The sequence below is a fragment of the Nomascus leucogenys genome, chromosome 15 (assembly GCF_006542625.1).
Source record: "Nomascus leucogenys isolate Asia chromosome 15, Asia_NLE_v1, whole genome shotgun sequence".
Classification (NCBI taxonomy): domain Eukaryota; kingdom Metazoa; phylum Chordata; class Mammalia; order Primates; family Hylobatidae; genus Nomascus; species Nomascus leucogenys.
The window spans coordinates 38,866,672-38,879,238 of NC_044395.1; the positions used below are offsets into that span (position 1 = coordinate 38,866,672).

Sequence of the window (12,567 nt, forward strand, 5' to 3'; positions counted from 1 at the left end):
AGTCCAGTTTTTCAGCCTTCAGGCTGTATTAGGTTTGAAGGTAGCGGGGAGACCCTTGTCTGCCTCCTGGGTCTCTATCAATATCCTATCAGTTATTGACAGGCATCAGTTTAACTGGCAGGCACTTTGAGGCTCCACAGATTGCCCAATACTAAGTGCTAAATGAAAGATTCAAAGGGCAAATACTGCTGGAGAAAGGAGGCTGGAAGATAAAAGAAAGCTTAATGGAGGAGCTTCGGCCTTAGACTGAGCCTTGAGGAAAAGATGGGGCTCGGTGAGGAAGGGAAATGCCATAAGCAAAGGTGGCTCACAGTGCATTGAGTAACAATTTGATAGTAACTACACCTCCTGGAACTGAAGATTTTCTTTATGGAGATAATTTCTAGAGCATTGAATTCCAGATGTTTAAAGAGATGGAGATTTACCCTTTGAACACTGGGGAGTCACTGGGGTAGCTTCTTGAATGGGGATGATTCAAAGAATGGGACATGATTTTCAAGGCCATAGTTTGGGAATATTAATCTGGGAGCCATGTGTAGCATTCATCCACACTTTCTCATTTGGACCTGGGGTAAACAGTAACATGGATTTCATGAGAGCTGACTAATCAAGACTATAGCCTCTGGACTTGGAACATAGTGAAGCTAATTCAAAATGGAAGATTGATTATTACCTCCCTTCAATGACTTCAGAAGAGGAATAAAATAAAACCTACAAGATAGAACTATTCTATTTTAGTCTTCTTTTTGTAATGTGTAAACTTTTGAACCAAAGAGTGACCTCAGGTGCTCCTTCCTTCCAAGAGCGGTCTTGTTCCTTTTATATAATTTATTTGATGATTATTTCGCCTAAATTGTCTTACACCTGAAAGCAGTTTCAGATTGATGAGTTATTGAAAAGTGCAATTACAGAGGAGATAACATACTGTTACGAACTAATAAAATTCTCTTCTTTTTCTCAGGTGGCTCATCCACAATAAGCTTAAACTCTAACCAGGCTTTGGCAAACCCAGTTTCAACACACACCATTTTAACTCCCAATTCCAGCCTCCTGTCTACTTCTCATGGGACAAGAATGCCATCATTATCTACAGCAGTTCAGAACATGGGGATGTATGGAAATCTGCCTTGTAATCAACCTAGCACATACAGTGTCACTTCAGGAATGAATCAATTGACCCAACAGAGAAACCCAAAGCAATTGATAGCAAATCAGAACAACCCTATGATGTCACGGCCACCTACCTTAGGGCCAAGTAATAATAATGTAGCCACTTTTGGAGCTGGATCCGTTGGCAATTCACAACAATTGAGACCAAATTTAACCCATAGTATGGCAAGCATGCCACCACAGAGAACATCAAACGTAATGATCACATCCAACACAACTGCACCAAACTGGGCCTCTCAAGAAGCAACAAGCAAACAGCAAGAAGCCCTGACATCTGCAGGAGTCCGCTTCCCCACAGGTACACCTGCAGCCTATACCCCAAATCAGTCACTGCAACAGGCAGTAGGTAGCCAGCAATTTTCCCAGAGGGCAGTGGCTCCTCCTAACCAGTTAACACCAGCAGTGCAAATGAGACCCATGAACCAAATGAGCCAAACACTAAATGGGCAAACCATGGGTCCCCTCAGGGGTCTGAATCTCAGACCCAATCAGCTAAGCACACAGATTTTGCCTAATTTGAATCAGTCAGGAACAGGGTTGAATCAGTCGAGGACGGGCATCAACCAGCCACCATCCCTGACGCCCAGCAATTTTCCTTCACCCAACCAAAGTTCCAGGGCTTTTCAAGGAACTGACCACAGCAGTGACTTAGCTTTTGACTTCCTCAGCCAACAAACTGATAACATGGGCCCCGCCCTAAACAGTGATGCTGATTTCATTGATTCTTTATTGAAGACAGAGCCTGGTAATGATGACTGGATGAAAGACATCAATCTTGATGAAATCTTGGGGAACAATTCCTAAAGAAGAAAAGGAAAACAATTTACAAACTCCAAGCACTAAAAGGCAGTATTTTACAGAAACTCTGTAGAGGCTGAACTGTTGATGTTCAGGTGGACTACATGAAGATAACGTGCTTAAAAATGGAAAGCAGAAAGTAACTGCAACGATGAACATTTTGGTCCAAATTCTTGTTTTAAATCTTACACCTGAAAGTAAAACATTGGGATCACTTTTCCCTGTCTAAACTCCAGGACACAGTATCCAATTTATCCAAACAGAACTGTGGTGTCAATGTGTAATTAATTGTGTAAAATAGCCTTCCCAAGTTTCTTTTTCCCTGGAAAATAAAAAAGGTAATAGAACTTGTAGTTTATTTAAACCCCATGTCATGAGGAGGTACTAGTTCCAAGCAACAAACTCCTTAATTTGCTCTAAGATAGGTATGGTTTAATCTTCCCACTGCGTGTTTTCATTTAATTTTCCTGAAGCTTGCAGGATAGATTGAAATGTTATAGGTTTGTTTGGAGTAACCAAACAGTATACGAATAAAGAAAAAGCCAGAGAACCTAGAAAACATCCAGTGAATTACAGAATTTCTTCCCCACATTCACTCCTCACTTTTACAATTTTCCCACAATCCTCTACTTCAGTGGGATGCTGTGTCTAGTGATTAAACAAAAATATAGAGCTGTGCAATTTGATTTTGGCTTCCACAACCAATATCTGAATCCATTCCAAATGAAATTTTAGATATAACAAAGACTTGTCCTAATCATACTGAAATATTGGTGCACACCTCTCTGCACTGGATTTCACTTTTTTAAAAAACCCACTGGACATTGCTATAAATAAGATTTATTTGGCTACAAATAACCTGGGATGTTGCTTATTATGATTGATGCCTGCTGGTTTCTTCCCAAGCTGAGTGAAATTGAGCCTCATCCTCCCTACTCATTTTGATGACTGAGGCTGGTTTATAAGAAAAGGAAGTTTGGAGAATAAAACTGAGATTAGAAAGTATCATGTTTTGGTTGGAGATAAGAACCAGGGGTGGCAAGTACCAGTGTGTACAAATGTATTTCACGGAGTTTGAAGGAAAGCATAATCAAGAGGGAAAACAATTTGTCCTTCATTGGACATATTATTTGGATTTGGGTGAGCAGCAAAATGGAATGTGGTCCGTTAGGAGCATTCTGTTTGTTCTTCTGTCCCTGATGTGATGAATCATTACCACATGCTAGATGGACTCTTCATATCCAGGTTTTGTCCCTCAGGGCTGAGCACTGTATTAAAGAGTTTTTGTTGAGTCATTTCACCTTAGTGTCCACATACAGTTCAGCTGTAAAATGGGGAAGACGTGTGCTGATTTGGAATGAATGCAAAATATCACTATCATTTTCCTAATTACAGAGGAGCAAAGGTTATCTTCAGCCCTTTCAGTTCTATGGTCACATATTCAAATATCAAATGTAATTTAGCTGAAGTTATTTAATAACCAAGTCTTTCAATATCTGTTCAAAGAAAAAGAACACACTTCGAAAATTCTGCAAAGCTCTCTCCCAGTCTTTAAAATGTCTGGAAGCACTCTCCTTCTTTACAATACCAACATCACTGGCCCAGAATCTTTCCTGTGCTAGGTTGTAAATATAAATAAATTACTTGTTTTGTAAACTTTTGTAAAGAATATTTTGGTAGAAATACTTAAAACATATTCTTTGGGTTATATTTATACATATGTGAAATAAATATACTATCAAAAGGTTATATTTTATACAAAAAGTAAATTGCTACCTTTTGTATGCTAATATGCAAAGTTTTGTATAATATGATGGTTTATTTTTAGCTCTACACTTCAACCATAGGTGGTTGAGTGGGAACTTTTGAAAACTATCAAGAGGCTTGTTAGACAAATTTGTATTCTGAAACCTCAATAAGAAAGCATTCCAGGTTTCAATCCTTGTTTTTTGTCCTGCTCCCAAATTCTTTTTTAAACCCATAGTTCTTATGTCTTATTTGAGCCTTCTGCTGTGCACATTGTATGGGTCCTTGTTGCATGTAGTCTACTGTGTGTTTTCCCATTTTATAAGGCAGCATTTCTCCATACAAAAAGAAAAAAAAAGATGTACATAGAAACGCTTTTATTGTATGGCTCCTCCATGTTACTGTATATATCTGCCAGCACTTCCCAGTTACACTCCTGTGAGTTGGCTTATTTTTGCCCTAACATAAATAGTATGTTTTGTAGTAGTTATCAAATTTAAGAGATAAAGCAATCAGAATGTTTGGATTTTCTTCTATCTTAATGTGAATTTCATAATTAATGTCTATTTATTCAGCTATTCATTAAAATACAGGATTCTTTGGGAAAACATGGTGTGTAGTCTGTAGTTTGTTTTTTAGCAGCCTATTACCAAAGATGACATAATTTTCCTGAAAGCAGAGATAACGACAATTTGATAGACATATTTAGCTAAAACTTTAAGATTTATAACTTAAGAGCTATTGGAATACAATCTGCCATTTATAGGAATACCAGACCACTTAATTGTTAGCATTGTTTATCATCCTGACATAGAGAGGAGGTAGAAGTAATTTTTCTTTTTTGTTTTAAGTCAAAGACTAGAAAGCAGTTTAAGCAAATAATTCGGTCTTGGCTTTGTGTTAAGCCCTATGAAGATAAATAACTCTGCTCTAAATGAATGCACTAATATTACCTGCATTACTGTAAACGTACCACAATGGTAACTATTTCAACTTGTAAAACAAGTATGTTGTATTGCGTATAATTTCATGTGTAAAAAACTGTTTTAAAAAATTCAGAAGTAGGCCAGGCTTGATGGCTCATGCCTATAATCCCAGCATTTTGGGAGGCCAAGGCGGGTGGATAACGAGGTCAAGAGATCGAGACCATCCTGACCAACATGGTGAAACCTCATCTCTACTAAAAATACAAAAAATTAGCCAGGTGTGGTGGCGGGCGCCTGTAGTCCCAGCTCCTCGAGAGGCTGAGGCAGGAGAATCCCTTGAACCCAGGAGGCGGAGGTTGCAGTGATCCCAGATTGTGCCCCTGCACTCCAGCCTGGCAACAGAGTGAGACTCCATCTCAAAAAAAAAAAAAAAAAAATTCAGAAATTGTTATCCTGTGTGAAATCATACTTTCAGTCATCAACAATATTGTTGCTTCATTATACAAAGTTCTGAAAACTATTCATAATAATGGGTACTTAAAGGCAAGTTTACTCTCTAGGAAGCTTCTAAACGAGTGAAATGTTGACTTGTCTCAGTGTTCTTTAGTTGACTTAAAAAGTTTGTATTAACATTCTACATGCATGGCATCTACTAAATACTAGGGAAATACAACCTAATTCTCAGGCACTATGGGCGTTTGCCTGGCCTGCTGTGTGGCATTTGGTCAGACCAGGCTAGTGAACACAGGCTAGGTAAACACAGCCCGACTGGACATATTTACATAGCCCTTCTTGAGCGTCAAGGAGGTTGAGAATAAGATGGGCCTTTAGAGGAGGCAAGAAGAACCATTCCAAATTCTCCTGCTCTGCTGTCTAAGTATGTTGTTAAGCTCTCATTATCCCTTTCCCCTCTACTAAAAAGGTATGTGACATTATCTTTGTTATTAACATTATTAATAAACCAATAATGAAATTGAATTTTTTTTTTTTTTGAGAAGGAGTCTCGCTCTGTCGCCCAGTCTGGAGTGCAGGGGCGTGATCTCTGCTCACTGCAAGCTCCACCTCCCGGTTTCATGCCATTCTCCTGCCTCAGCCTCCTGAGTAGCTGGGACTGCAGGCATCCGCCACCATGCCTGGCTAATTTTTTGTATTTTTAGTAGAGACGGGGTTTCACCGTGTTAGCCAGGATGGTCTTGATCTCCTGACCCTATGATCTACCCCTCTTGGCCTCCCAAAGTGTTGGGATTACAGGCGTGAGCCACCGCACCCAGCCTGAAATTGACATTTTTATATAGTCCCTATTCCAATGAGCCTGGAAGGTCAGATAGGAAAAAAACAAAATCCACATTTAAAAAAAATAAATAATATATATACAGATTAAGAGAAAAATGTGTAATTACAAAATTATCTATGAACCCCATTGTGTAGCCATGGAAGTAGAACTAAGAGTGGAAAAGCAAGTACAAAAGAGAGAAAAACTCAGCTCCTTCCCAACCTTTAGTTGCCAAAGGCTGTTCAAATTGTTAATCATTTTATCCACAATTTCTCTTTTACATTTCTGTGACTTTTCGCACCCCAAAAAAGAGGGTTTGGGGCTGAAATAACACTATATTCCCTTTCAACTCTAAAACCCTTTGTTAGATTTTCTTCCAAAACTAAGTAGAAAATTAGCCAGAAAAAGACTCACTAGCATCCTTTCTAAAATAAAGAAATTTTATTTTAGGAGAAAACCAGTATTTTGAGTAATATACTCCATTGGTTATATATTAATGAACTTTTGTGATTTGTAAATGGCAGTGTAACAGCTTCTAATATCCTACCTAAGCTCCTGTTCTCGTGCTGCTATAAAGATACTACCTGAGACTGGGTAATTTATAAAGAAAAGAGGCTTAATTGACTCACAGGGCTGTGTGGCTGAGGAGGCCTCAGGAAACTTACGATCATGGTGGAAGGCAAATGGGGAAGCAGATACGTCTTACGTGATGGCAGGAGAGAAAATGCACAGTGGAAATTGCCATTTTTAAACCATCAGATCTCATGTGAACTCCCGCACTATCACAAGAACAGCATGGGGGAACCACCCCATGATCCAATCACCTCCCAACAGGTACCTCTCAACACGTGGAGATTACTATTTAAGATGAGATTCGTGTGGTGACACAGAGCCAAATATCATAGATGAAGTACCAGGAGTGTCCTAGGATCAGCTTCACTGGTAGCAATAAAATAACTAAAACCTTGTACCATGAGAATTAAGAAAACATATTGACCTTAGATTTTAAAAATCAAAATGCTGTTGCTTAGGTTTTTAAAACCAAAATGCTGATCTGCGTGCAATAATATAAATAGAGAGCTTCTGTTTGTTTACATAAATAGCATCTTAAATTCCCTTTTATCAAATTTAAGTCACCTTCAGCTCTAGGATGTGCAAGAATATACAAATGCTTTCTACAATACTTAGGATTCTTTCAGCAAAAGGGAGGAGGAAGGGTAGGAAAGAGACAATAATATATACAATACTGCCTACATATATAGAAACTTCTTTTGGGGTTCTTTCAGCAAAAAGAGGATAGAAGGATGGGAGAAAGGATGGAAAGAAAACATGTCTCCAATAGGCCTAGAAAAAAGAATGTACTGCTTAACGTAACTAAAACTTCTGGGAGATACTGGATTTAGGCCTGGCTGTATACAGCAGCTCAACAATGTCATCAAGAATTGGTTCTTTTACGTCTCTCGCCTTTGCTTCCCTGTGTCTTGTCTCTATCCTTGGGCATGCCCTTCTCTTATATTGGCAAAGTGGTTGACAAGCTCCAGATTTAACATCCTCATAAGTCCATGTTCAGCATAAACAGAGTGAATGTTTTCCTTTCAAAAGATGTAACTCTGTATCTCACAGACTTTAATTAGGGTGTGTGCCCATCCCTGAACAATCACTTTGGCCAAGGAGGTACAGTGTACTGATTGGCCAGGCCTGAATCAAATGCCTATCCCTGTAGGCAGAAGTAGTGTTAATACCACCCAAACCGAATGGGCTGAGGGTGAGAAAGGGGTAATTTCTCAAAGGAAAATCAGGTTGTTATTGTCAGGGGAAAAAAATAAATAAATACAAGAAATAGATGTAAAAAAAAAAAACCTCACAAATGTTTACTACCTTTTTCTGGCTGCCCTATTTTCATACACACTGTATTCCCCATATCTTAAATTATAAGATCTCACTAATAATCCAAACACACTCACCTTCTTCCTATAGAGAGACAATCTAAATCTCATCTGTTTGCTGCATTCACCTCCTAGACCAGCACACCTAGGTGAGGTAAACTCTTTTGCCAAGTAAAGATGGACCAGCAACCTAAGCCCAAAAGATGTTTATTCACCTCCAGTGTATACAATAAACTTTCAGTATGGAAAGAGAAAAGGATAATGGTAATGATAAGTTCTACTTGGAAGAGAAACTAAAATGTATAGATAGCATCTTAAGAGTAAAAATTATTTTGCCCTTGAGCTTTCGAATCAACAGCTTGGGGGAGAAGAGACATAAAAACTTTCTGTCCTCAGGATGCATGCCAGTTGCATTTTACATTGAGAATAATTGTCTCTTTCCTCAGAGAGTATATTATATTAGGTGCTTGGGAGGGGCCCAGAGAATCAGAATTCTCTCGGGTGCCAGTCATATCTCTTGCTAACATCCCTATCTCTCTGACTTAGTATGCAATAACTTTAGCTTAGGATTGAGAATTCAACATTCTTTAAAAAAGTCTCAATTGATTTCTAATCAGAGAAGTGAAAACCAATCCAAATATTTCATGTGTCAGGGAGATTTTAATGCAAGGAATTGGTTACACAGGTGATAGACAGAAGAGATGCCAAATAGAGAATGGTGAGAACCACTCAGAGATGAACAAAAGCAAGAAGCCACTACAGCTTCTAGGACGCAAGGGCAAAAAGACAAGGAGCCAGGATCACTAAGCAGATGCTGCAACACCAGCTGGCCTGTCTGGTAGGAGCCAGATCCAGGGAGAAGTTTCAGCTGTTAATGGAAACATCACTTATGACAGAGAGGGAGGAGAAGGAATACAACCCCACCCTCACTCATCTTCTTTCACTCTCCAGGAAATGTGTATCATTTGCTGAACTCAGCTGGAACATAGTCTGAAGGAGTGCATTACAGACCAGAACAGAAAAAGGGAAAGGAATACATCTGCCAATACATTGGCCCAGGTCTGCTATAACAAGCCTGCAGCTTTCTCAGCAAAGCCTGATTTTCCTCCTTCTCTGTTTTCAGATGCATTAACTTAATCTAAATTTGTCCATTTATTACAGAATGGTATCAATTAGTAAACTGTTCATCGCAGGTATTTGAAACCACTTGATGGTGGTTTAAACAGAGAAGGGTTTTTTAAATATTTCATTGGCTCTAAGAACACAAGTTTTTCATATTTTTATTTGTAAAATTAGGTAATCATTTATAATTGATGTGAAGAGAAAATAGTATATTATTGTATAATAGCATTTTCTTTTCTTAGTGGTATAGGGAATAATGATGTGTCTTATAATCAATGGCATGAATGTGATGAAATGTAGTATTTGTCTTGTGGAACAAGGGGTCTGGGTGGGCAATCTTGACCAGGAACAAGGGTCTAACAGTGCTATCAGGTACTCAGGCTATTTTCACCTTTCATCTCTGCCATGGGTATGCATAAAAGCCTTTTTCCTCATTCTTGTCACCAATGATGACAAGAATCATTACCTCAGCCTCCTGTCTATGTTCCAAGCTAAAAAAAACAATGGAAAGGAAAACAATGTGAAGGGCAAAAATGTTGCCTATAGCAAGTCTTTACATTTTCTTTTCGGAAAGATCACCCAAGCTAGAGACTTTTAACTATACCTCATCAGCTCTGACTGTGTTTTATGGCCTTTCAGATCTTCAAGAGAGGCTGGGTGTCAAGTATTTAAAGTATAGCCTCTATAGGAGAGGATATATATAGTAGAGCAGGTGGTTGGAAATGAGAGTATTAGTAAGAGTATAAAGATATGCATAGGAATGATAAACATAAATGTAAGATGCTGATCATCTTTGAATAAATGGATTATAAGAATTGTGATTGGGAAATTGTACACAGAGAGCTTTATTATAATTGTGTTATGTTATTTTCTTAGCTGGATGGAGACTACATGGTTGTTATATTGTTTATTTTAAGTGTCTTTTTATACCTGAAATAGATAGTTAGAAATGAAAAAAGCTCAGTTATTTGGAATGACCACTAATGGCATTCTACTGTAAATAAATGAATAGTTTTTGATTTAGAGTTATTGCAGGATGCAGATGAAATACACAGAAACTCCCAATACTAGATTTAAAAATAAAATGGGAATTTCAAAAGTTACTAAAAAGCTACAGAAATAAAGATTTTGTGGTACTGGCATAAGTATAGACATACAGATCCATGGAATAGACTCTCAATTCTATTCCATGGATCTGTATATCTATTCTTCACATTTATGGTCACTTGAGTTTTGACAAGGTACCAGGACAATTGGTGGGGTTGGGGAGAGGACAGTGTTTTCAAAAATAGTACTGAGACAGCTGGATATCCACATGCAGAAGAATGAAGTTGGACCCCTACCTTACACTACATACAAAAGTTAACTCAAAATGGTTCATAGATCTAAATTAAGAACTAAAACTATAAAGCTCGTGGAAGAAAATAGGTGTAAATCTTCATGAGCCTGAATTAGGCAATGGTTTCTTAGATATGACACCAAAAACATAAGCAACAAAAGAAAAATTAGATAAATTGGGCTTCATCAAAATTAAAAATTTTTGTGCTTCGAAGCCACTATCAAGAAAATAGAAAAATGGCCATAGAATGGGAGAAGCTGTTTATAAATTATACATCTGATAAGAGGCATCTAAAAATAGTTTTAAAACTCTTACAATTTTACAAAAAGACAATCCAATTTAAAAATACGCTAAGCATTTGCATGGGCTTTTTACCAAGGAAGATATTCAAGTGGTCAATAGACACAGGAAAAGATGCTCAATATAATTATTCATCAGGGAAATGCAAATTAAAACCACAATGAGATAGTATTAATACTTCATACTTAACTAGGATGGCTATAATAAAAAAGACAGACAACAAATGTTTGCAAAAATGTGCAGAAATTGGAACTCCCATACACTGCTAGTGGGAATGTAAAATGGTCCAGGCACTTGGAAAAAGATCTAGAAGTTCTTCAAAAGGTTAAATAGGCCGAGGGCAATGGTTCATGCCTGTAATCCCAGCAATTTTGGAGGCCGAGGTAGGCAGATTGCTTCAGCTCACAAGTTCAAGACCAGCCTGGGCAACATGGCAAAACCTCTTGTTTCTACAAAAAATACAAAAATTAGCCCTGCATGGTGGCACATGCCTGTAGTCCCAGCTACTTGGGAGGCTGAGGTGGGAGGATGGCTTGGGCCTGGGAGGCAGAGGTTGCAGTAAGCCAAGATCGTGCCACTGCACTCCAGCCTGGGTGATAGAGCTAGACCTTGTCTCAAAAAAAAGAAAAAAAAAAAGTTAAACAGCATTATCCTATAACCCAGCAATTCTGTTCTGAAGTATATGACCAAGAGAAATGAAAGCATATGTTGTCCACTTGAAAACTGGTACATGAATATTCAGAGCAGCATTATTCATAATGCCAAAAGTAGAGACAATCCAATGTCTATCAGCTAATGAATGGATAAATAAAAGCTGATTCATTCTTATTGTGGAGTATTGTTTGGCAATAAAAAGAAATTAAGTACAGATACATGCTAAAACATAGAAGAATCCTGAGAACATTATACTCAGTGAAAGCTGACAATCACAAAACACTGCATGATATATGACTGAAATCTTAGAAAATATCCAAAATAGACAAATCCATAGAGACAGAAAGGAAATTAGTGATTGCCTAGGGCTAGGGGGTGAGGTGAAGAATGACTGCTAATGGGTATAGATTTCTTTCTGGGGTGAAGAAAATACCCTAAAATTGGATAGTAATAATGGTTGTACAACTCTAAAAATACTAAAAACCACTGACCTGTACACTTTAAAGGGGAAAATTTTGTGTGTGTGATTTATATCTCAATAAGGGCATTTGAAAACAAAAAAAAGACAAAGTGGCATTTAAAAAATAGATCAGTAGGTTACCACCAAAGTAACAAATACGCCATTTCCAGACTTGAAGTAAAAATCATGAATCCCTGGACATATGTGTCAGTGACAGCTTTTGCCCTGATAGTTTTTGTTGAACTCTGGAGACCTTGAACCTACATTTTGGCAACTGCATAGGTTATGGGGGACAGGATACACAGGCTGGGGCATGCTCAAGGTGAGGATTATACTAAAAACATCCTCTACAAAAAGCTGGCACTCCATGAGATTACAACCACTGAGTAATGGTAAAAATGAAATAAACTCTGCTGTGTCGTGAAGGGGAAAAATAACCACCAGAGGGCATTCATATACGTTTGGGCTTGCATTCATAAAATTTGTGTGTCAAAAAATATTTGAGTAGAGAATTTTATTTGGGGTGTCCCCAGTTGGCTACAACAGCAGAAAATAGAATCAAATTCTCTTAGGAGGCTTCAGAAAGTTTCTACAAAGTTTCAAAGGAAACCAGTATCAGATCCATTATCAAAAGTCACAAAACACATATGTAAACAAAGCATCATGAGTGAGAACCAGCATAAACAACAGACATGAGAACAAGACCCACAAAAGCTTCAGCTTTCAGAAATAGCAGGCACAAATAAAAACCTGTTTAATATATGTAAAGAAATAAAGTAGAAGCTTGGAAATATCAACATAAATTTTCCATAGTGAATGAAGAATAAACATTTTTTTTAAGCATGGAAGATTCATAATAATTGATAACATTATAGGCCATAAAATAGCAGCAT

General features: G+C 37.8%; 1 protein-coding gene across 1 annotated transcript in view; it reads left to right on the top strand.

The window, feature by feature from the left end:
* The window catches only part of MAML2 (mastermind like transcriptional coactivator 2), a 364,604-nt gene extending 360,280 nt beyond the window's left edge, over positions 1–4,324 (top strand). The window contains exon 5 of the mRNA XM_030829711.1: positions 962–4,324. Within this exon, the coding sequence (XP_030685571.1) occupies positions 962–1,974 (1,013 nt within the window). The 3' untranslated portion in view covers positions 1,975–4,324. The remainder of the gene's footprint in view (positions 1–961) is intronic.
* The last annotated feature ends 8,243 nt before the right edge of the window (positions 4,325–12,567 follow it).